The 26,910-nt window shown below is 33.4% G+C and overlaps 1 protein-coding gene across 6 annotated transcripts in view; it reads right to left on the reverse strand.

Moving 5' to 3' along the window:
- Window positions 1-774: 774 nt before the first annotated feature.
- The window catches only part of LOC110112459 (protein SUPPRESSOR OF FRI 4), a 31,257-nt gene continuing 5,121 nt past the window's right edge, over window positions 775-26,910 (reverse strand). The window contains exons 2-9 of one of the 6 annotated variants that reach the window (XM_020844691.2): window positions 24,317-24,414; window positions 22,354-22,474; window positions 21,819-22,087; window positions 21,666-21,734; window positions 3,382-3,542; window positions 3,234-3,287; window positions 2,203-2,256; window positions 1,551-2,065 (exon numbers count right to left, since the gene is read on the reverse strand). In XM_020844691.2, coding sequence (XP_020700350.1) covers window positions 1,994-2,065; window positions 2,203-2,256; window positions 3,234-3,287; window positions 3,382-3,542; window positions 21,666-21,734; window positions 21,819-22,087; window positions 22,354-22,474; window positions 24,317-24,414 — 898 coding nt within the window. In that variant the 3' untranslated portion in view covers window positions 1,551-1,993. Of the gene's footprint in view, window positions 907-1,550; window positions 3,288-3,381; window positions 3,543-21,665; window positions 22,088-22,353; window positions 22,475-24,316; window positions 24,415-26,910 lie in introns of those variants that run through there. The other 5 variants (XR_002305028.2, XR_002305027.2, XR_003700835.1 and 2 more) reach the window with 5 other exon arrangements.

A 26,910-nucleotide genomic window follows, 5' to 3' on the forward strand; every position in this document is an offset into this window, starting at 1 on the left:
GACTACAATTCCTCTGATCTTCGTCGCCCTACTACGACCCCATTTAAAACCATCGTCCGACTACAATCCCTCCTACCTACATTGCTCGACTACGTTCCCTCCAACCATCATCGTCGATTACAATTTTCTTTGACCTCTGTCGCATGACTACAGTCCCTCTGACCTCCATTATTCGATTAAAGTCCCTTCAACCACCATTGCCTGATTATAGTCCCACCGACAAAAAAAGCATAGTTATGATCTCTTAAGAACAACTGTTATCCCACCATCACAGGACTACAATTGTTATATATTTGATTCATTGTTCAAACTCATTTCTCCCGGGGTCTTATTTGTAATCAACGAGGAACACTAGTAAAATCATTTCAACTTGACGAGGCCCCATATTCACTTTTTTAAAAATTTCCATGTAAAAATTTCATTCTCTCTTATGACTTGCACCCATCTATTTTATGTATATGTACTTAATCTCCGTACAAAACTAGAAAATTAAACTATCCCTACCGTCACAAATGTTTCAGCATGCAACAAGGATAGTTTTTATTTAAATAATTATTATAATAAAATAATAATAAATAAAAAAATCAATTATATATACAAATTTTAAATATTTTTAATAATTCATTCCAATATAATTAAGCTATTTTTTATCAAAATTGTTTAAAAAAATTCAAGAAATAAGCTGAGGAGTTTAGCCAAGAATAACTGAAAATTTATTTCATAGAATAACACTAGATGTTAGTGTAGTCTGGGATTTTTTTTTTCAAATATATTTAAAATACATTAAATTATTTAATTAATAGTAAAATAAAATATGCATAAAACTGTAAAATACCTAAGAGATGACCGCAAGCGGTTATCGTCAAAGATTAGCCGCGGAGGACGCTTTGGCACACGGCGAGCAGCCTGCAAATGCGAGGGACAGAGGCCTTTGTCACAGCCATAAAGCAGTCTCTGGAATAAGAAGCTGATCTTTGCATAGACATTGCAAAAAATTCCAGGTTTGGAGAAGTAAAGAAATAGTGAGGATCTATAAATGATATTTATTAATTTAGAGAAATCATATCATAAATTTTCAATCATGCATGCAAATATGGCTATGGGACTTCAAAATTTAGATTCAGGCTTTGTTTGTGATAACTTTTTTATTGCTTTTTAAAACAAATTTATAATACAAAGATTTCTAATTTCAAAAATTTCTATACTAAAAAACTGCTTCATAAAGTAGTAAGAAAGCTGTCTCAAGCAAAGCCTCAAACTCTTTCAAATTATTACTAAATTTTGCAATTATAGTAGACTTAAAAAGACCTGTTTAGAAAGTACTAAAAATGGCATTTTTTATTAAATTTAAATAAAAATTCAACTATTAACCAAACAATGAAGAAAAAAGATTGATATTGTCAATCCCACGTAATGGTATAAAGGTTTGATATTGTTGTAGTACTGAATTTTGCATCAAAACTAAACTTCAATGGAAATTATAGATGTATCACTAATATTTATGATAAAAAAAATGAAAATACTGTGCCAAAATTGTCAACTACAAAATCTGATCAACAAATAAGAACCATAAACTATTTCAGAACAATTTAGAATCACAATTCATAAATTTGATCCCAAGAAAAAGATAACTGGTTTTTACAACAGAGTAGGTGAAATCCTAAACTATCAATAAAGGCATCACTGCCTGATTCAATTTCAGAAACTCTATTGACCGAAATCTATCCACTCCTTATCTAACTCCATGATCAGAAAGTGATATTGAAGCTAACCAAAAGATTTTCATTTGAAGAATGCATCAACACAATATCAGTAGAAATTAAATGAGCCTTCAAGGGGAAAAAAAAATGTCACTGGATAGACAACAGCACCTGAATTCCTCAGCTGAAAAGTGATTTGAATTGAACAATCACAAAGGCACTTTGAGTCTTTGATGATGATCGATGGCTTCCCAGTACGGAACAAATCTAACCAAATCTGAAGTGAAGAAAAACTAGAATGGCATTCGGCCTGCAAGTCTGCTTTCAGAAATCCTCCTATCAATGGCGGCATTAACCGAGTTCATCTGGGAAAAATATGACAATAACGGGATCAGATAAGAACTGAAACCAGATCTTGGTTCAGTAAGAGTGAATTTAAGAGAAGAATTCATCAATTTAAGCAGGGGATATAGCAAAACTTGCTGGCTGAATGAAAGCTGACCTGTAAAAAGCCTGGTCGCACACTGATCAAAAACAGATAACAAAGAAAAGATACCTAAGGATTGGCAAAAGCCTGACAAAAATAAAAACCTTCTTCCAACCAGATCCCCTTGCTTGTTAAGAAGCAATGAAATCTAAATAAGTAAATTACATACAGATTTTCAAATGGAGAAATGGTGGTATAGAGTGAGAGAATCCTCCGGTGAAATGCAACACAAGCTTCGTTAGATTTGTGGAGTTAAAAAGCTAGCAGTAGCATCATGGGTGGATGATTGTTAAACAGATGCACATAAGAGCAATTGACCATTTTCACTAACCTCATGCTGGATATAGATCCGTATGTCATGTCGTACACTCATAATGTAAATAAGCATTTATTTCTGTGTCTATGAAGCACGGACACGAACACAACATGGCCACAGCGGTGCAAAAGCACTGTAAAAAGTAGCACATGACATGCCATTGCCACAATGATATATTTTTTGAATTATTGATAAAAAATATTTGATTTATATTATTTTACATATACTTCACCCAAAAAACAAGTTTAGTGATATCAAAAGAAAAACAAAAATTATAAAGAATAAAATAAATATTTCATTGCATGTGATGATTATCATTTGTTACAAACTCCAACATCAACATTCATTAATTATTATGAGTTGTCACATATTTTGTGGGTGCATTCATATCTCATGAATGGGCCATCTGTCAAGCATGTGGCCTTACTGTGTGTTAAGCTCTCTCTAACTTGTGTCATTAACATATTTTTGTCTTTAAACACTTTTAACACATTTTTAAGCATGCGGGGCGTATCGGAGGCATGTCTATGTCCACCACAAACACAAGGTATTTGAAAGTGTCCGTGCTTCCTAGCACTATGGTATCATGGATGATCTCATCAATACATATCTTTGAAAAACTTGTGAGAAAAAACCTGGAGATAGCTTTGTTTTTCCTATCCATCATTTGGATCTGCCGACCAACAAGCAAATCCATTTCAATGAATACAAGGGTGAATTAAAAACTTACCTGGCTAGTTTCATCATGAACCTGATACTTCCCCATCGACATTCTTCTTTCCTCCTGCATAACAAAAGCATGTCGTGAGATGAGGAACTGGGTGAGTCGAACAAGCAAAATTGGAAAGAAGAAAATACTACAAGCTTGCAAGCCTAACCATGGACATAGCCTCGTCATCCCAAACCAAGTACACTTCATTGATAGCTGGTTGAGGAACAGGAGCTTTGTTGGATATCACAGGAGGAGGACCAATAGAAGGTCCGCTTGTATTTGGACCAGATGCATACATATGAGAGCTGGTATAAGAAGTCCCGCCACCTAACAAAAGAAAAGAATGGTTCATAACAGATAGATAGTGGTTTAGGACCGCACAAAAAACTTGTAGAACATATCAAGCATAAATGATCCAACAGATAGATAAAAAGCCACCAAGCACCTTCATAAGCCTACAATAAACAACAGATAGATCATAAATGATCCAAAGAAAATTTGACTTTAAAATGGCACAAACTCCCAAAATATAAACGGCTACCCGAATACGAAGCTCTGCAATCTGCTTGAACAAGGCATATTCCACATTCCACGTCATAAAATCAGTTAAATGGCAAATATAACGTTGATATAATTGATCGCTCAAGAATGGAATAAACCAATTTTGGCACCTCATTTAAAATAATTCATAAAACTATCGGTAGAATACAATATGCTTAGTTCATATGGATTTGCTTTTGCGTTCATACTATACTAGTTACATGGAGGCTTTTTTAAGATATCTGAAATGGATAAAATTTTGAAACATCTCCGCACTTAGCTTCCAGCAGTAAACAAACCATAACTAATGGTATGCTAACCATACACAGAATTACGTTCCTCAAAAAGCAAATATGGGTGCTTCTACCGGGAATGTTCTACTTAAAAAGGACTAAGCCTCACAATATGTTCAAATTTTCCCACTCATGTGGTGGTCTGGTTACTATGCCTGCATGGCCTAGAATTTTCAAAATATGAACGTTATTTGGCAGGGATAACCATCTAAAAGTGCCACAATGACCTGTTAGTTTCCAAGCATAGTGGAACCATCAACATTGTTCTTAGATCAACAAAAACATTAGTTTAGAGTCCACAGCCTTAGTTTGCTGAATGGACGGTAAACTTCTCGTAACACCAGCGCTTATTACAATATCGTCAGATCAAAGTCTCTTTTGTCAATACGGGTAATATGGGTGGAATAAGCTATTTCACTGAATGAGAGTAATTAGCTATTTTCTAAATAAGAGAGATCTTAATAAGCAATTGGAGGACAGAAGAAAAAAAACCAACATTTGAAACCTTTCTAGTAAGAAATCATGCAACATCATGCTAAATAGGTTAGCTTATAAGCATGGTTTTAAAAACTGGATATGACCAGCCGATTCAACAAGTTGAGCCGGTCGGCCGGCAAGTTCGGTTTCAATACAAACCCAAGCTCATAGAAAACTGGCCAAAAAACCAATCTGACCGACGAACCGGAGCCGGTTATAAAAAACTGTCCAGTTCAATTGGAATAAAATACGAGCCATCCGATTTACATCAAGCAGTGTAGGAGAAAATTGTAGGAAAGAAAAAAATATAATATTCCTATTCGACGCTATTACAATCCCATTATGTCTGTTCGACCTTCTGTTGAATAGGTTTCAGCGTTTCACCCTTCCGACCTTCCATTCCATTCGCCTTGGCATCCCTCTTCGTTGGCGAACTTGACCGTGATGAAGTTTGAAGTATCTTCTCAACGCAAGCATTATTTCTCTCCAACTTTACAAGCAAGCAAATAAACTGAGGGATGTAAGTTCTTTAGAAATCTATATTTTTTTAGGTTTTGTTTTGATTTTTTAATTTTTTAATGTTTGAATTTGTGATCTCTGTTGGGTTAAGAAAAATAAAAAAAACAAAATAAATTAAAATTAGTTTAATTTTCAAATTTATGTTCATAGCTATTTTCTTTGAGTTTGTGCCGCGTCATGCTTATTTCTTCTACAAACAGGAAGATGTTAGACATAGGGTCAAGTGATGTAAAATTTCAGCTCTACGAATTGCTGCTGCACATCGAACTGAGGTGTGCATTCCTCCCCCCATGCATTGTAGTAATAACAAATTAGTTGATTTGGCCATCCTGTGCCGGAGCCAAGAGTTGCAGGATAGCTGAACCACCTCGTGCGGGAACCTGGAGCCGCAAGGTGTGTCGTTTAGGTTTGGTGATTGTAAATCGTGTTTAAGTTTATTTGTGAAAGCAAATTTATTTTTAATATTCTTAAATATATCTATCGTGCTTACTTAGAGAATATTTTGGAAAATATTGCGTATTGCTGAAATTGACATTCAGATTTGTTGAATTTGGATTTTGTATATGCAAAAATTGCATTTGTGTTTTGCTAAAATCAATCAAATGTGCTGAAATTAATTTTAATATTTGCTATAACCAATGTTAGATTATCATATTATCATGTTAATTTTATTAATTTTTAATAATATTCTTTATTACGTCATCTGGTTCGACCCCAGTTCAACTGGTCGAATTAGTTGAATGGTGAACCCTCTCCTTCTTCCGGTTTGTTGTCTAATCTAGTTTTCACAACCTTGCTTATAAGTGATTTGACTAAAGTTCCACATGATATAAAAAAGGACAGCCTACTAAAGTATTCTCCATGAATTGAAGTTCCACATGAACTAAAACCATTACTTTAATGCAATGTTTTTGGAATAAGTCTAATAAAGAACATATTTTTCCTAAATATGAGAATTGAGAACTATTCCATTGGAAATAAAAAAAATAAATGTATATTAAAGTACCTTACTTTGACTATCCATTGTAGACATTCCTATAACCAATTCAAAAGGATACAAAATGATGCATTCATGTTTTCAGTTTGTTTTGTTTTGATGTAATTTGAACAATATTTAGTTGCGTTTTGTATTTTTTTTAAGCTATCCAATGATGGAGAACATCGAATGATCATGGTAGGATGTGCTTGAGCATGGCAAGGCTTGGGTTTGCTAGCATTTTGGGTCCTTTTGTTCTTTGGGCTGCTTGCTGTTTCTCAGATTAGGGCCATTACTGCTCTCGGGTTGGGCTTTGGCTGCTCTCGTTGTGAGCTGAAATATTGAGAACTTCTTAGTGCTAGCTCATTAATGCTTGAGCTGAAGTTTAGCTCATTATTTGGAGGAGTAATTGCACTTCCTAGCTCATAAATTTGAAAAGGTATGTGAAGCGGATCTTGTTTTTTCCCCTTCTTGTGTCTCTTCAGTTCTTTCTTTGTGTCGTTCCCGTGAAACCCGTTGGTTGCTTGTGTGGGCTCTTCGATTTCTCCCCCTGGCTGCTTTCTTGTGGCTTCTCACGTCCGTTTTCTATACTGGCTCTTCGGGTCCCTCTCTGGCTGTGTTCCCATGGCTTCTTTTACCCGTATCCTGTGCTATTTTTTGGGAGCTGCTTGTGGTGTCTTTTGCCCTTCTTCTTCCCCTTACCTGATTGGTTTGGTTGGAGATTGATGTTGGCTGTTTGGCTCCCCTTTTTGCCTATATATATGAGAGGACTTTGTCATGGAAAGGTTGTTGATTAACTTGAAAGAAGTTGCTAAAGACCTGAGGGTTTCTTCTCTTGGAAAGGCTTGAGAGCTTGTTCCACCCCCTTCCTCCTCTCTGTTTCGTCTTGGCTTCTAACCTTTTCTTCCCTACGCAAGTTCCACTCTACTTGTATCCTTCTTCTTGAGCATTTAGAAGCTGTTTGTTGGCTGATTTTGGGAGACATTTGCCGGAGGAGTTTGGTAGGACGTTGGATCCTTTTGCTGTTGTGGACCCTCGGTTTGCAAACCTAAGCACTTTATCATATTTTTTCCTACTTCTCGTTGCATGTGAGGAAACCGCTTGCCGGTTGTTCTGAGGATAGTATTTTTATGTTATAATTTTGTTTCGTTTGATTTGACTCTTCGTTTATCTGGGTGTTTGTTTGGATGCTTACAAGTTAAATTGAATCGAGTTTGGTTTTCATTGTCCTTGTGTTCTCCAACTTGGCTTTTCTTTCTAGTTTGCTTGCATCACAAAATTAAAGTTGAACCCTAATATAAATCTACCATGATTACGATGTTAGCAATTATTTTTTATCACTAAAAGGAAAGTTAGAAGTTTTAAAAAAAATCATTAGCAAATGAACTATATATATAATTTGTTTGAACTCAAATTAAACTTGAATAATGCATATATTTTGATAACTTTGAACACAATTTATATTAAACATGAGATAAATCATCTAACACAATTTGTTACTGTTTAAATTAAATTACAATTGAATAATTTGAACTCAACTCAAGTTTAACTCTACTTTTTTTTTTGAAATATTGGTTGCCACCATTAACAACATAAGAGCCATTAAATTATATATATATATATATTAAAAGTTATGTTAAATATGAAATTACGACTTTCATATTTTTTTTAATCTGACTAAATAAATAAATTATTTTTTAACTTAAACAAAAAATGTGTACTAATGATTAATGAAAAAAGAGGCATCATGGTTATTATTATTCATTTAATAATTCTATAGTTATCTAATTCAACGAGCATTAGCTTTTTATTCCAGTCACTATTTTCAAATCTTGTGTCATCTTATAATAAGCTGCCATACATCATCTTCTTATTAAAAATATAGATATAATCTGTCATATACATTTATTTCAGACATTAAGAAGAATTTTATATTATATAATATAATTTATTAACAAAGAGCTAATAATTTTAGTGTATAATTTAATAAAATAGCAATCAAAGAAGACTTTTGGTGGCAGCTTCGAAAAAACAAATGGAGTTTAAAAAAAAAAACAGTGTCCAAACAACCCAAAGTATATTTTCTATCATAATATCTTCAAGAGATATCTTACCATTTCACAAATATAATAAATTCTCAATTTATTATTCCTAATTTTGCCACAAATTTATCTTAAATTCTCTTTCATGCACACTCGATAAATCTATTAATGACTTCTTTACAATGCATGCTTGGAACCATCAAACACAGATTATCTAATTGTTCTTATATAAAACTTACCTATAGGCGTACATAATGCTCTTTTATTGCATTATATCCTTCTTAAGGCACTTCATTTTAACCCCTTAATATTAATCTCAAAAGTTATACCCACATGCATATCCCTATCCAACTATATATTAAATCCACAATATTCAACTCAAAAATATATACATATATTATATTCTTATAATATTAAGTAATAATTAGTAATATCAAACCCATTAAAATATGTATCATATGCTCATTTTTATAACCGATTCAAAAAGATTAAAAGTTAATATTGATCACTAATGTAAATCTACTATGGTTGAACGCTCCCCTCTTCACAGTTAATATTAATACTAGTCAATGTTCCATCATATATAACTTTAATAACTTCAATATAACTTTTCCTTCATACTTTTTAAATCAACTCTCATGATAATTCATCACATAACTTCTCAATATCGATAAAAATAATATAAAAGTATTTTCTCTTTATATATCTTTTCATTAATTTTATTAGCACAAAAATCATGTTTATAGTGAATCATCCAGGTATAAGAGAATTAATGCTTCAATATTGTCATAACTTTTCAAATCAAGTACTTGATTACCCTTTCCCAACTTCAATTTGCCAATACATGACATATCTTAACCACCATATCGCCTAAATTTGCAAAAAGGTAGTATCATATCTTAACCAAATATGTGTTCTTTAATAAAAAAGCATAACAAATCGCCCTGACTCCTATTTACTGCTTCAATTTGCCAATACATGTCATATCTTATCCACCATATCGCCTAAATTTGCAAGAAGGTAGTATCATATCTTTAACCAAATGTGTTCTTTAATAAAAAAGCATAACAAATCGCTCCGACTCTTATTTACTGCTTCAATTTTCCAATACATGTCAATAGCACCAAATAAAACATCATGGCACACTACAACCTCGACTATATGGACTACCTAAATTTATAGTTGAGGGTTTAAATTTAATATTAGTACTTACCATTTATTTAGCAATTTTATTATATTTTAATTTGAGTTTTAATATGGCACACTATTGAAGTCTTCGAAATTACTGCTTTGAGCCTTCGACACTTAGCCCACATGTGGAGGCTCTCGATCTCTCACTTTGACACACTTATTCTCTTCGTTATGACAAGGTTCTAGCTTTCTAACATTTTTTAGGGTTCTTGATCTCACATTTGAGAGATATCTCTTCTTCGACAAGAAACATTGCACTCAACTTCAGTGGACCAAAGCTTCCAAGACTTTGCAAGAAGGTGAAGTTCTCTAAGTTCATGTCAATGCACAAAGGCTCAAATTTGCGCATTATTTATAATTCTCTTGATTATTGCCTTATAAATTAAAAATACCAAGTGAAACAACAAGAAATATATCTTCTAGCTAATTTTTCTTTACATGTGAAGAAGATAAAATTTATCATTATAAAGTACTCTTTATTGTAGCAATAATATATTGTGCATCTCTTACAAATTCTGGGGCTCAAAAGATCTATCGTGCAGTCTTATTCTAATTGTTTTCATCTATCAGATACACAAAATAACATTAGATTTAGTTCAAATTGCAAGGAAGTTTTATCATGAAAATATATAATATTAAAAAAATAGTGCTAATAATTTTTTGACACATTTTATATGGAAAAATGACAAAATTAAGAATATTGATCACAAACAACACTTGATTTGAGGTTTCAGAAAAATTAGATCCTATATTAAATTATATCAGAGTGTGAGATGCAATGCAAGGGTCTTTGAAAAAGAAAATTTTGAAGACCAAATTAATGAAATGCCATGTGCTAATATTGATCAAAGCGATAATTTTGAAAAAAAATGATATTTTATGCGAACCATCAAAAAGATATCATATCGCAAAATCAACATGCACCCATATGATTCAGGAGATGATGATGATGGAAATGAGGTTATTTTATCTCATGATGATGACAATAATGATTTTCAAGATGATTACTTTAGTTTTTAAAAAACATTAAACTTGCCAAAAAAATTGAAATGTTTTGAATTTTGAATGGTTAACTACTTGAGACCATGCAAGAATTTAGTTGTTCTCATTATCATCAGCAATTTATTTTTCAATAATAATCTTTAATATTTAGCTTTATTTATATCCATATTTTTAATATATTACACTATGTTTAAAATAATGTGCCCTACGCCATGTGATGTGATTTGGCTACATAGGGACATTTAGGCTACGATGTGCAATTCATCAATGACAAGTACGAGTTTGATAATTGATTTGTGAGTAATAAGCAGATGAAAACATTCATTGGGCGGTTCTTATATTCTTTCCCAAAGTTTCAAAAAGTAACTCATGAACTTCAGGTACTTTGTGCAAATTTACCATTTTATAAGCATAACTATTTGCTAGGTGAGCTACATAACACTTTTTAAAACATAGAATAAAATGAGCAATATTTTGCAAGTTATTAATTACCAAAAAATAAAATAACGTGTCCTTAGCATTCGTGGTAATCTTTGAATAAAGTCCAAGCTCACATTCTCTCAAGTTTTATATGAAACAGGTAACATTGTATAAAATCAGCATTATGTTTCTTTCCTTCAGCATATGAAATGTTCAACAATGTGACATTATGCTTGGAGCATCTCATTTTAAACTAGGTCAATAACACCAACCTCAACATGGTTACTATTTTACCCAATGTTCTGAAAATCGGACCGGACAACGAACCGGAAGAGGGAGAGGTTCACGGTTCGACCAGTTGAACCGGGGTCGAACCAGATGACGTAATAAATAATAATATTATTAAAAATTAATAAAATAAAAATCATATAATATAAGTATATGAATATTTAATAATATTTATAAAATTTTAAAATATATAATAAAATTTTATACATATAAATATCATTTAAGAATAATACTAAATATAATATATAAATTTATAATATAAAAAATTTATGATCATTAATATAAAATTTTATTATATATTTTAAAATTTTATAAATATTATTAAATATTCATATACTTATATTATATGATTTTTATTTTATTAATTTTTAATAATATTATTATTTATTACGTCATCCGGTTCGACCCTGGTTCAACCGGTCGAACCATGAACCTCTCCCTCTTCTGGTTCGTTGTGCGGTCCAGTTTTCAGAACATTGGTAAATCTAAGAGAAGGAAATCTCAAGAAATTGAATAAAAGAAGCAAAGTTAAGTTCCCTAAAAGGAAGCCATCTTTAATCATGAAATTCTTATCAAACAAAGGTAAGGCACAATTTAAATTGAGATATATCTAGCTGAAGTTCTTACAATTGGAATAATTCTCTCTGATGTGATCAAAGTAGGTCAACTTGCATAGTGTGCAAGATGAAAGCCACACTACTAGAGACATTAATAGGTTTATGTTTAGTTCAAACGTATTGTTTTAACTCAATGGAGAAATCTTGCTAGAATTCGACACATATGGTATGCTTATGCTCTAATTTGTGTTGCTAGTTAAAAACATTTAAAATCTGATGGTTCGAATATAAAACAAATTCCTTCGAGAAGAAGTAATTATTTCAATATGATGGTGTTATATAGCAGCATTGATGCAGAGAATTCCTTGTCATAATTTACTAAAATAAAAGATTAGATGTCATCTTTATTCAACAGTTCCCAATTCTTACGCTAGATGCATCACATAAAACCTCATAATTTTATTAAAATTACATAATCTTAGTATAAGTGCATTAATAAGTCTCTCATTAAAAGTTATTGGAGGCTAGTTAAATATATTTCTTCTATTTGAATTTCCTTTTAAAACAATTACTAATTGGTAGCATGGCAATAAGAATTTCTTTGTCAAAAAAAGAGTGTCAAAGCATGAAAATCCCAAATATCATGAATATTGTTAAGAGTTGGCCAACCCTGATTGCTTAAAAGTTGTCAAGATCAAGATATAGTCCATCAATAGACACTAGAAAATTCAAAATATAATAGATGGGTCACCAAAAAACACTTTACAAATTTAAATCAACTTTTCAAAGAATTTCATATGATGTATAAACTATTCCACTCTAGATTTGTTGTACATCAAAAAATTTTCAAAGCATATTGAAAGAAATTTACCTAAAAAGGTAGAACTTAAGGAATTAATTAATTTGAAATACATAACTAACCATTCAAATAAACTATCATTTATCATAAAAATAGTCACCCGATCCTTACATGATGATAACCACTCCTTAAATCAATATTTGCCCCAATAATCATATCTAACATATCAAATACTAATAATATGAGAAATTAATATTTTAGTAATTTAATTAGTCGCTTAACCATCCACACATTCTCCATCTCCCATACTTCTTAGGTGTGAATAAAGAAGGCATTGCACAAGAGCTCATGATTTCCCTAATAAATCATTTCCTCAATAATTTACTTAGTTTACTTAGTTTAGCATGTTCGATAGGATTCATCATATAAAGTGGTAAATTAGATAACAATAATTCAAGAACCAATTCAAAGCATGTTAAATATTCCCAAGGTTTAAAATTGCACAATTGGGTATTGAGACATTTTCGATTAATGAGGCAAGGCATAAGCCTCAAAAACATTTTGAGGTGTAAGCCTCAAAATAAAAAAATTATGCAAAACCAAAATCATAATTTTTTGTATAATAACCAAATAATATATTAAAAGTTCACATAAAAAATAAATTGTCATATATATGAAACTCTGTTTAAAATTGCGCAATTAGAGGCGCGCCTCTGCGCAATTCCTCCCAAAAGCGCCTTGAAACCTACGCAATTCCACCTTTGTAAGAGGCGTACGCCTCACTAGGACTGAGGCGCACCTCAGAGGCGCAATTGCGCAATTCCTAGTGAGGCGTACGCCTCAATGGGATAGGGTCCACTCACTTAAATTGAATCTTTTTCTCTCCTTATACCCGAACGGCATCAGCAAACCCGAATTTCCCCCTCCCGCACGCTCCAGTTCGCGAAACAGAGGTCCCGCACGCCGTCGGCTTCCTTCCCGCCGCTTCTCCCGCCTGCGCCGCCTCTCTCTGGCGAAGTTGAAACTTTCGGCCGCCCTCTAGGAGTACTCCACATTGGATTTTAGGTATTTTTTTTAAGTTTAGGGTTATATTTTTCAAGTTTAAGAAAATCTAGGGTTTAGGTTTTTTATTTTATTTTTTTTTTGTGTTTTTGGTTTTTAGCTTTAGGAGACATGGTTAGAGGTAAAGAAAAGGCGAATACGTCATTGCGGCGTGACCCTTCTTGGAAATATAGCGTGCAAGTTGACGTAGGAGGGGGCTAGAAAACGTATGTCTATTTAAAATGCAATTTTTGTGACAAAGTGGTGAAGGGCGGAGTAACCCGAATGAAGGAGCACTTATTATGCTCTCACAAGAACGTAGCACCGTGTGCAAAAGTGCCGGACAAGGTAAAGGAATAAATAAATGCTTACATGAAGAAAACTACCACTGCAAAACATGGTTTAAAATTGGGCAATATGAGGCTCGCCTTTGCGCAATTCCAGTAAAAAATGCCTCGATGCTTACGCCTCGAGTTTTTTTTATGAGGCTTGCGCCTCAACTTGGTTGAGTCCCGCCTTGAGACCCGCCTCGCCTCACTGACATGAGGCTTACGCCTCACGCCCTGCAGCTGGTACTAGAGAGGGTCGGCGACAGGTTTGCATGGACATTGGGAGGTTTTTTTTTAGAATGCAATACCATTTAATGTTGCTACATCGCCTGCCTACTTCAGTATGTTGCGGTCTGTGGGATTGTATGGAAGAGGGTTGAAGGCACCTTCCATGTATGAGTTGCGAACATGGATTTTAAAAGAGGAGCTGCAGAACACAGAGCGGAGATTCATGAGATTAAAAGGACATGGATTGAGACTGGTGTGACCATTATGTCAGATGGATGGTCTGACATGAAGAGCAGGAGCTTGATTAACATCCTTATCAACAAACCCTATGGCACGGTGTTCTTACGATCAGTTGAAGCTTCAGATGAGGTGAAAAATGCTACATTCATTTTCAATTTACTTGGAGTTATTGAGGAGATAGGGGAGCAATTGATTGTCCAGGTAGTGACTGATAATGCCAGTGCATACAAAGCAGCTGGTCAGATGTTGATGGAGAAGAGGACATACCTATATTGGACACCCTGCGCAGCACATTGTATCGATCTCATTTTGGAGGATCTTGGTGACTTACCTCAGCACAAGAGTGCTCTTTCTAGGGCGAAGAAGATTACAAAGTTCATCTACAATCACTCATGGGTCTTAAGCTTGATGAGAAAGTTTTCAAAGAAAGAAATCATTCTCCCTGCAACCACTAGGTATGTTCTTAATTTTGTACATTGCAAATCATTCCTACTGTATGTTCATAGTTCTTACATTTGTGCACTGTGAATCTATAAGTTTGTCACCTCCTATTTGACACTGCAGAGCTTGATGGAGGTGAGGCAACCTTTGGAAGCCATGTTTACATCAACTGAATGGCTTAACTCTGCTTGGGGGAAGAAAAGTGAAGGGAAGGAAATAAGAAAGATAATTCTGAATGATAAATTTTAGGCTACTGTGACCTATGTCATTTTGAGCACGAGACCCTTAATGCAAATTCTACGCTTAGTGGATGCAGAGAAGAAACCAGCTATGGGTTTTATTTATAATGCTATGGATGAGGCCAAGGCGTTGATTGCACACAACTTGGGATGAGAGATTTGGGATATCGTTGATGCTCGGTGGGAGGTGCAGTTACACCGTCATCTACATGCAGCGGCATATTATATCAATCCTCAATTTCAATATTTAGAGAAGAAATCTTCAAATCCAAAAATGAAGCTTGGTATATATCATTGTATGGAAAGACTAATATCGGAGCAGGCAGATAGGGAGCTTACAGATTTACAACTGGTTCTATTTCGGAATAAAGAGGGTTTTTTTTTATTTGAATGCAGCAAAAGCAACCATTTCTAAACGGTTTCCAGGTATAATTATTTTGGTAAATGCAAGACACTTTATTCAATTATGATTATATTTTTTCTTGAAAACAGTTGAATGGTGGATCCAATTTGGTTATTCCACCCTTGAGTTACAGAGTTTTGCTGTAAAAGTGTTGGGCCTCACTTTTCCTTCTTCTGGGTGTGAGCGAAACTGGAGTATATATAGTCAAGTGCAAATAAAGAGAAGAAATCGACTATCTACACTCAGAATGAACTCCCTTGTATATATAATGCACAACAAGAGGTTAAGAGATAGGAGGTTGAGGAATAAGGGGTTGAAGGATGATGAGGACCCGTTGATGTGTGATGATGTGTCATCTGATAATGAGTGGTTCATAGATGATGAGACAGATTTGTCATTATCAAACTTACAGCTAGAAGATCTAAATGTGGATGTCTTGAGGGGCGAAGCAGATCAAGTGGGCACATCTACTAGTACCACACCACACACATCCACTAGCTCTGCAGCACAACAATCAAGTAAAGGTATTCCACAACTTTTTATATGCTATCGCAGTATATTTATATCAAGTGAGCAATTAACATGCTAATGATCTTTTCTCTTATTGAACAGGGAAGAGAAAAGTGAGTCATATTGAAGATGATGATGACATGGCATTCATAGATATAATTGAAGAAAATGATTCACTTGAAGACCCATTTAGTGATGGGATATGATTGCATTTTATATGTTTTTTGTACTTTGGGAGTTTTGTTGAACTAATATTTTGTGATTTTATACTTTGGGACATAATTTTATTGCATCTACTTTCTTACTTTTCACTATTTTCATATATCATTTAGATGCTTTTATTGTAAGATACAATATTGCTATTATTTTCCTATTAAAACCCTTAATTTTTCATTTACGCAATTCTGTGTCCGTGAGGCTTACGCCTCAGACCGCCTCGAGGCTTACGCCTCGCCTCACGGACGAAAACCGCCTCGAGGCTTAATTACGCAATTTTAAACCTTAATATGAAACACAAAAATGCACAAGACATAAAATGGCAAGTAATAAATTGTATGAAATAGAATTGAAATCCAAACATCACAATACTAAAACAACATAAAATTTAGTTCAACTCAAAATTCTATCATTCGATCCTTCCCAATATCCTGCTCATTGACATTTAATTCAAAAAAGAAATAGTAATGGCATAGCAACTCAAAAGTCATCAACAGTCATCACTAAGGGGGTCTTCATTTGAATCATCATCATAATGAATTGCTCTCCCCTACCTCATCACCTGTAGAGTCCAATACCTACCAATCCGCTTCTTCTTTCTCTACATCAGTTATCTTCCTTTTTCCTAAATATTTTTTATCAATATAAAGATGAGTCATGCTTCAAAATATTTTTTTATATGCATTTTTGGTTTGCTCTTTTTATACTTGGGTTGCGGTGGATGTAGATTCTATATTTCTATCACCATTAAAGAAATCAACATTCAAATCTTTCTCTTTATTACCTCCATTTTATCATCTACAAATCACTCACCATTTGATGTCATATCCTCAAAAATCAAATGATCTTCGTCATCCTTCAACCCTTTCTTCTTCTAGTTTGTCTTTAAGTCTCTTATTGCATATGATGTACACTAAATAATTCATTCTTAAAGTTGTCAGACGATTTCTCCTCTTTATATGCACTTGGTTGTATGTGTTCCAGTTGCATTCACATCCAGATAAAAAGCACGTTAATCCCAAAACCTTCATAATGAAATGCTGCAATTCTGGAGTGTCATCGTCAAATTCAGTCCACCAGTCAACTGAAATTTACATAAGTATAATAAATACTAATAGAATGACTTTTAAATAAATGAGTATATAATATAGTAAAGCAACAAATAAAATTACCTTAAGATCATTTGGAAACAGTGTCATTTTTTTGTTGTAATCCAAAAAAGACCTCTTTATTCCTAAATGGTACCAATTGTATATCATTATTTGATCTTTCAGTTGAATCAACCATAAGTTTATCAATGCAATGATATAATCTTAATTTTATCTCAGGATTTGTTGACTTATTTTTCTGCATATTGATATTGAAGGATCAAATAATAACAATATAACATGTTACATTTAAGTACCGATGAAGCTGTAGCTCCACCTATCATCAATAATATTCAAAATTTTTTGTTATCCTTAAGTTGTGAGGAAGAATCGTTTATTTTACTTCATCCCATATTATTACATATGAAGTCCATAGCATGTTTTTTTCTCATCATCCATCATCCTCATAACTTGCACCAATGGCCTAATACAAGTTGTCATTTGGAACAATCTTCCTAACATCTCTCCTCTCGAATTTCTTTTCCCAAGCATAACTCAACCACTATGTACAGGCAAAACTAGACTTCAAAGGTTTTCTTGCCTCCAACATACTCTGGAAAATCAAATAAGCGATGACAAATCTAGTTACTGCAGGCCTAAGTATTTCTTTCTTTGAAAATTTTCTCATAAGTGTTAAACCCAAGAATGATTATAAATAAATTTACTAATCATCTTAATTTTTATCAATGCATTATTGTGTTGCGACAGCTCTGCATTTCTTTCTTGTGGTTTGAAGTATAATGCTTATCACTGCATCAAAACTCTACCTCACGTGAAGCAATCGAAGTCGAACAACAAAGAAGGAACTACGATGCGCCTAAGGAGGCGAAGTAGCTCACATCTCTTACAAATCCTACCTCTCATGAACAAGGAAAAGTCGAGCAGGGAGCAATGACAAAGAGCATGAGATGCGAGAAAGATGGCTACAATCACACCGAGCAAGCTTCGATCGTTACTTCCGATCCAATAGGAAGAAAATCAAATTGTCGTGCCTTCTAATATGATCGGAAGGCAACGTCGTCGACGAAGACGAAGAAGCTTTTAATGATTCGTCGAAGCACGTGAAGTCGAACAGACGAAATGTTGAATGAGTCGAACAAATTTAGAGATTAACTTTTAATTTTTCTTGTTACTTTTTGAGACGAACACCTCATGGAAATGAGGCTAGGTGCACCTTAAATTGCACAATTTTAAATGATGAATATTCCTTAGTAGTGGTACTTCATTAGGTTATTCATTAGGGCGTTGTTCCTTAAATTTGTATAGTAATTCACTTCCATCCATAAACATAAATATAGTCTTATTCACATCTTAGTTCAATTCGACAATGATCAAAGCATAATTATTCATTCTATTGTGCTCTCATTTCCAAAAGCATGTTGGCTCAAAATGTGAAGAGATTTTTTTTTAGTTCATTAGGAGCATTTAAGTGTATTGACAGCAAGACTCTTCAGGTCTAATAGAATGATCCTCGTTCATGTACTTAAAAGCATATGTATTGGTCAAGTACCTCATGTGGAACTATATCTTTTAGGTAAAGAGGAAATTTTATCGTAGATTGAAATATAAAGCCAACTGAAAAGTCTCCTCAAACAAATTAAAGTTATTGCCAAATCATTTCTATTTTTTAGTTTAGGTTTTCAACAAATCAGATGTCTAAAGAGCTCCATTTTTTAATCCTCCCGATTTTCAAAATATAGCAACAATTTTTCAAACATATTTATGAATTTAAAACTTAATTGAAGTCTTGGTCCCTTGCTTTAATAAGTTAAACTCATCCATCAAGAATTTTCTTTTAATAGCAATTTTATTTTAACCTATGTGACTGTTGATTAGAACCCTAATCTTTCAGTTTGTTTTCCTACATTTATCCCGTAAATTTTTGCTTGGCCAACAAATATCAATTTCACAAACCTTATCACTCATCAGATAATAATTGTCAATCAAATAAATTATCTATATCCGTTACCCAATAAAAAAAACACTTCAACATATATTCTCACGTAAACACATCAACTTAAACTTTCCTTGTTATGCTTTCATCGATATCATATGGTTGTTGTCGATGAATATAATTTTCATTGGGGCATTTACCATGAAGTCTACCTTGGTTATTTCTTTCGTGGAGAGATCTGTTTCCTGATAATGTTGTGAATTTATTCTAAATTAAGAATAAATTTGCTATACGGTTCTTGTAGGCGTATTTAATTAATTTCCAATACATCAAGTCATTCGTTAATTTAGTTTACTGATGTTCATAGTTGATCATGTCATGCGAATAACTGTTTTAGTTCGCTTTAGAAAGCAAATAAAGCATCATAATTATGGTGATATGCTAATTGATCCTAAGAATTTGCCCTACATTTATGTTGACACCCATAGATTCTAATATCAATTTGATAAAGAATGATTAAGAGTTTAGGATTACTAATGCAACCTAGGAGAAGATATATGATGAGAACACCCTGAAATACAAAATCACCATATTATTGACAACCAAATATTAAGTTAATAGCAAAAATCATTCTCTTTCAATGTAAAAACTAAAAACACAAGCATGCGTCATTATCCCAAGCAATAATTTAATAGTCGCCAAATCTAAAATATTATTACAAAATTTGTGACAAATGCAAAATTTCAGCATAAATTAAGTTTCACATTATAAATAGGAATGTGAAACATACCACAATTGATAAAATTTCAATCATGCATGCAACTGACCAATAGACAAACTAAAATTAAAAAGAAAAAAAACAACAAGGATAAAAATCATCCAAAAGGAAAAGCTAGGCTTCAAACCAGAATAAGAAGAATTGCCAGAAAAATAGTTAAAACTAGTGAAACACTCAAAGAATACACACCTAACTACTGCACACACAAAAATTGAGGAAAATAAAATTTTATTTCAATACTCACTGCAAAATATTTTTAGAAGCCCCTAGGTTCTTATTTATAGCCCATGGAATATTCAGAAAAGATAATTCCTCAAAAACTTCATAGAACTGGTCAAAAGATGCAAGTTTCTTAATTTCATGTGGATTTATCCTTGAAATGTTTTTTACTTGAAATATTCATGTGAAATTATCCAATAAAGAAAACCAAGAGGCCACAAATTAGGCAACAAAGAGTGTGATTTGCAAGAGAGAGACGTGAACTAGAAATTACGCATAACAAAACTAGAATCTCAAGGCTAACATTATCAGCAATAGGCTTCCATTCAATTTGTGCTGCAGTGCAATTAATAGTAATAGTAAAAGTTGAATAAAACTGCCTCCATGGTTGTCCCAAAATAATGGTAAAATGGGTTGAAAAAACATAGAAAGTAAACCTCCTGGAGGAAAATATATAAAGAATTTGTATGAAGGAAATTTGTACATGAAAATATCATGTATTCTAGAAGAATAGGAGGTTTTGAAAGATGAAAACCTGAATTGTTCATGATGCTGATGAAATTAAACCCCTACAGTGATTAACAAACCTAAAGAGAATTTCAAAATATTAGAGCGAACAGCTCGTTTTTTATAGAGTAAACAGCATATAGCTCATATAAGATCAACATCACAAGCCTGCTTAACAATAAACTATAAATAAATACAATATAAATTAAGCATACTCCTCTTAAGATTCACTTTGTGCTCCCGATAATTGGGAACATAAATTTTTTAAGAACTAGCAAGGAACTAAGATGCAAATTTGAAGGTGGCAGAGGAGAGGGCTCCCATTGAGGATAAATTAGTTTCCTATTTTCACAGGAAAGGAGAACTGATAGAACAAGAGTCAATAATAACGCACAGAGAAAAAAAATAGGTATGGAGACAGCATCATTATGGCTAGAACAATACAGATGCACTGGTATAGCTTGCATTGTCGATGTGATTCAGCATCATTCTATTTTTTATGCTTTAATGAATATTGTTTATCATCCAGTTCTCCAATTACTTGCAGAAGAAAAAATTTGAGCCATATGAAAACCACTACTTGGTTCTTTTCATGTGATTCATCAATTCTTATTTAAAATAGATGGGACTCATTTTATTGATTTTTCAATAGCAACAATGTTAAATAATCTACGTAGTAAATGTTCCGCACAGGACATTTCCATCTCTTAATCATCTATCTCACAATGATTAACATCAATTTAAGTTTAATAAACATAACAATCATCTATATCCATTAAAAAATATTTATCAATTCCATTTTTCACTTTTGTACACATTAATTAGTACAAAGTAAAAACATTGTTGGTTTCTATAGCATCAAAGCATAACAAATTCCTTAATGTTTCTTATGTAATAAATTATTAAGACAAATAATAAACAATTTGAAGTAAAAAAATCCGGCTACCATCAAATCATTTATCTAATGATATTTCTGATTGGAAAATCACAGAATAATAAAAAAAAGAAAATGCAGGCAGCATTATAAGTGAAAAACAAAAGTATCACAGCAAACCAAATTAGAAAAAGAAAGAAAAACAGGGGCAATGCATATACAGATGCAAATGGGCAAGCAGCTAGATAAGAGTTCTACTTCAGAGAAGATAAATCTAACCTTGGTTGCTTGGAGTATTATAGCCAGTTGTTGAAGCATTACTAGAACTGGAATTGACATCTGGTGCACCTGAAATTATTGTCGAGGAGCTTGATGAGATGACTGACAGGAGTGTATTTGGCAAAAATGGTGATATTTGAGTAGGAGTGATACTTAAGTTATTGATCGGAAAGAGTGGTTGGGGTAATGGAGTGGGCGTTGATGAAGGTAGACCAGGTGGTGCAACTTGAAATGATTGTTGAAGTACAGTTGTGGTAGGCGTCAAAGAAGTCGACACATTCTGGACAGGAAACAGAGGCTGTTGTGCCAGACCTGCAGGTGGAGGGGGTACCAATGCCACTGGGTTTGATGGAAACCAGGATTGCGGCTGCGGTTGCATAGGCCAGCTTGGAGGCTGCAATGGCAGTGCTGCTGGATTATAACTGCTCCATGGAAAAAAGATATAAAATGCAAGAAAGGCAAAAGGTTATATTAAATAGAAATAAATGAGTTAAATGATACTAAAGATGGAACAATCTACCACTCTGTCACTATTGATTTGTTCAATGAAAAAAAAAAGGTTATTATGATGACCTTTTGGACAAATATGTGATTTTAAAAAGAAATTCTGAAAGAGGGGGTGAAATATCATACAAGTGTAAATACTTGAAATAGTCTTCGGGATTAAACAAAAGTTAAGATGACATACACTGGTGGTACAGCACCATAAGTTGGAGGGAACCCAATACCAACTGATCTTGGCACCACTCCACTCATGAGCCCTGCAGAGGGAACTTCAATCTTTGGCATCTTCAATGAGGGATCCTCCTCTGCATGATACATTTTTACAAATTATCAACCGAAAAAAACATGGAAACAAGGGGAAGGATAGAACCAGCCTAGGGTAGACAAAATAAAATTATGAAATGCATAATCTTTATATAAACAGAAAAGGAATTTTTTCTTAGAATTTATGCAACTACATTTATTGAAGGTAGGCAAAATAGTTAAAATATTTATTTAAAAAAAATCATTGTGGGCAATTACCCAGTCTGATCTCTTCCTGGTTCTACCCTTGAACAAGGGAAAACTTCTAAAAGTGCCCTACTAGATCTCCAACAACTAAGAGAAAAGCCAAGCCAACGATGATTCTCAAGGATTGACCAGTGATGCACCAAAACCAGCATCCCAAAAACAAAATAATAATAATAATAAACAATCATTCAGATAGAAAATAAAAAGAAAGAAAAAAGAGAGCAGATGCTACTAACTTCAGCAATACCTAGTGTCATAAATAAAGATGGTACAAAGCAGGCATTAGTATCATTCTACTGCTATGGATAAATATGAAAATCTCATAAGCATATTAACATCAACATCCATTAAGATCAAAAAATAAATATGGCTGAAGTAAATATGCAGAACTAACAGTCAAAAAACCAACATAAACTCAATCTAGAATTGATACAACGTATGCTCATAAAGAAATGCATATATTAACTGAATACTCAAGGAATCAACCACCAAGAAGCTGCTCATAGAAATAAACAAATTTAATCGCGCATAGAAAAATAATCCAAAGGCTAACATCAAACATGCATATGGAAGTTGACAACTAGTATATTAGGTACATACTAAAAGCTGCCGTATCCCAAAAAGCGCCACCAAATTGTCAATCTAAATAAATATTGAACTCTACATGAATGAATATGCTCATCGATCCAATCACATCACCAGCATTCATTTATGCCGCCCTCCACTGCACCCACACCCTAGTATATCCATTTCTCCCGTCTGCCAAGTAAGCTCTTATGAAAGCACGCTAGTGTCACACAGACAAAGCACAACTGACCTAAGGATTCTTTGAAGCTTACACATGAAACCTACTTAAAGATAAGGGGGAATATATTGCAAAGCAGCTAAATCAAATTATCCAACAAAAGGTGAAACAATTCATTTCTTCGCAGTACTTTTTAATCCAAAAGCTCAACTCAGTATGGCGTCCCCGCAACTGATAGCATTAACAAGGAATAAGATTTATCTGTTAAAATGCTCAAGCAACACCACTGAAAACCGGATCTGGAGACTTACAACATTAGGACCATTCTAACAATAGTCCTGAAAATTTCATGCTTGGAAGCACCTTCGTTGTAAGCGAAACAAAAATAATCTATAATTTTAAGGCATTCCTGAATCTAGAAAACTTCAACAACTTTGTAGAGCATTGAGATTAAAGAAGTACAAGAACCAAAACAGAAAAAAGTATTAGCCTTTTAGAATACATAAAAGATTTATTAAAAGTCCATAATTAAATATTAAGAGGAAAACAAAAATATATTTTTGATATTTGCAAGAAAAATTAGTATTACATCATAGAGACCACAAGAGTCAATTCAACTCCAATCCAAAAATGTAATGTGAGAGTAAATTTAGAATTAACTCACAAAAGAAGTTAATTTAAAAAACAAGAAAAAATCATATCAATTGCCATGAAATGACAAAAAAAGCAATACCATCGGGAATATTTGTTGATAAAGAAACAAAAATAAGTAACCCAAAAAAACTATGTTGAAGTTGAAAAGTAAATCATAAGTCTTAAAGAAAAATAATCATGGATAACAATATACAATCACTGTCTCAAAAAAGAGAACAAGATGCAAGTAGCATGTTACCTTCTCCATAGTGCGCTGCTAAGATGTCAGGAGGAATTCCTTGCATGCCAAATATCTCAATTTCTGTTGATTCTCTGCCAGCCTTAGCATTAGGAACTCTGAAAAAAAAAAGCAATTCAGCATTAGTACATTAAACAAAGCAATAAGCCACAGATAAAGCATTGAATATTTAAAAACAAATGACAAAAGAATAAGCCAAAGATAAAGAATCTCTTGGAGATATAGCAAATACTTGAACTTTACGAATAAAAACATTCAACCACATGATATATGTGTTAGCAGTTCAACTTCAGCATGTTTTAATGTTTTTTGTGACATCAAATGGGGTTTCTACACAAAATTTCTAAGGCATGCAAAACAATAACCATACAGCATGGTTCGAGAAAAGAGCATAAAAATTTTTAAAGCTGGCTTATTAGCACATACACACCCTTCTTCAAACTATAAGTAGAATAAAAATGCCTGAAATAAAATAATACAATGCAAATTGGATGAAAAAATTATACACTTCACAAGAAAATCTGATAAGGCAAATTACTGAAATCAATGTCTTCCCCTAACTGTGCAAACCATATCTATTCATAAACAAAAAAGGTCAGAAATACAGGATCTGTTGAATTGGCATAAATTATATTGTAGGGAATCGGCTATAAAGTAATGTTCAAATATTTGCATGATAGGAACTGTTAAGGCATGAATAAGTCTTCCTCAACAAAACGGTCTACAGTGAGATCAGAAAGTAAGAAATATCTGAAATTGAACCAGGAATTAACCCAAATATAGAAAGAATTTTGTTAAATCCTATCCGTCCCTTGACATTTTGATCCCACGCCTAGGATGTGAATCTGTGGGAGGCTCACCTGTTAAATCCCAGCCATCCCATGGCATTTTGATCCCACGGCTAGGATGGGAATCAGTGAAAGAGGCTCACCTGGATCACGCCGATCTCCTTCCATATTTACTTGGCTGATTTAGGAAGGATTATATATTAGAGCAATTAAGCATGATTTTGTAATTATTTGTTTCTTTATTAAGATACCTTGTGTAGATCTATAAATAAGAATAGTTTTGTGCAATAAAATTAAGTTTTTTCCCTCTCCAATTCTCTGAATTTAACATGATATCATAACCTTCATTGCCATTGCCAGAATTTTGAGTTTTTTTTTTTTTACTGTCGTGCCTTCATTGTCGGCCCTCCCTTGTTATCCTATCGATAACCAACACAACCTTCATTGCTACCCTGCTTAATATAGCTATCATCGCTACCACTTGTCGCCGCAATGTCTGAAGCAAATTCATCCCAAAGCTTTGACCAAATGGAGGACTCTATGATTCACCAAGGAAGAAGAGATCTCATAAATATGCAACCTTCCTATTACTTAAATGGGAAAATTTTCTTGAAGCCGTCTCAATTTGTGAAAACCTACTTGAAAGGAAACGAAAGTTGAATCACCTCCTTGGGATAGGACCAAAAGAAGGAGATCCTAATTTTTGGACATGGGATAAAGCGGACTCCATGATTATGTCATGGTTGTGGAATTCAATGACTCCAAAAATTGGTGATACTTTTATGTTCCTATCTGCTACAAAGGACATATGGGATACTGTCAGGCAAACCTTCTCAAAGGCTCAGGCTGCCCAGATCATTGAAATTAAGGTTAAGGTGGGAAGCACAAAATAAGGAAGCAAAACTGTAACGGAATATGCCACTCACCTTCTAAACTTATGGCACGAACTTGATGCATAGAGACCAAGTGTCAAGAAGATGTTGTTATACTGAAAAATTTTATTGAGGAAGATAGTGTATGACTTTCTTACAAGATTAAATGCAAAGTTTAATCAGGATAGAGTTTAGATCCTTAGAAGAGAGGAGACACCCTCATTAAACGAGATAATTTCTCTCATTCGTGTTGAGGAAAGCCGAAGAGAGGTAATGCTAGAGCCAAAGGTAGTTGAAGGTTCAACAATTGTATCAACAAAAGAGGTGCCATGGAAGGAAAAAAAAGGTAAGGATTCCTCAAGGAAGGAAAAAAAAGGTAAGGAATCCTCAAAACCTAAAATTAAAGTCTCCCTTTGGTGTAGTTATTGCAAGAAATCAAGACACGCAAAGGAGACGTGCTGGAAGATATATGGAAAGCCCCCATGTGAGGAGTAGACTCAAAGAAGTGGACAAAAGAGCACATCACAAGCCAACATTACAACAAATCAGCCTAACCCAAAAACGCAGTCCAACTTAAGAGATCTCAATAAATAATATATTGATAAACTAAAACAACTTCTGGCATCCCTTGAAAAACTACATGCATCTTCTTCTTTTGCACTTAAAGGGCAAGAGATCGGGGAAGCAGATTGAACTTGCTAAGGAGAGAGATGAAATGTGCTATTTAGAAGAGCTGAACAAATCTAATATTATCAATAATGACTATTCTATGTTATCCCTATTTGATAAACAATATATTATTTGGCTTCATCATTTTAGATTAGGACATCAATCTTTTGATATCTTAAGAAATTTGTACCAAAAACTTTTTTATAAGTAGGAAAATAAATTTTTTCATTGTAAAACCCATGAGTTAACCAAGCATAAATGAGTT

The sequence above is a fragment of the Dendrobium catenatum genome, unplaced genomic scaffold (assembly GCF_001605985.2).
Source record: "Dendrobium catenatum unplaced genomic scaffold, ASM160598v2 fragScaff_scaffold_621, whole genome shotgun sequence".
Lineage (NCBI taxonomy): Eukaryota > Viridiplantae > Streptophyta > Magnoliopsida > Asparagales > Orchidaceae > Dendrobium > Dendrobium catenatum.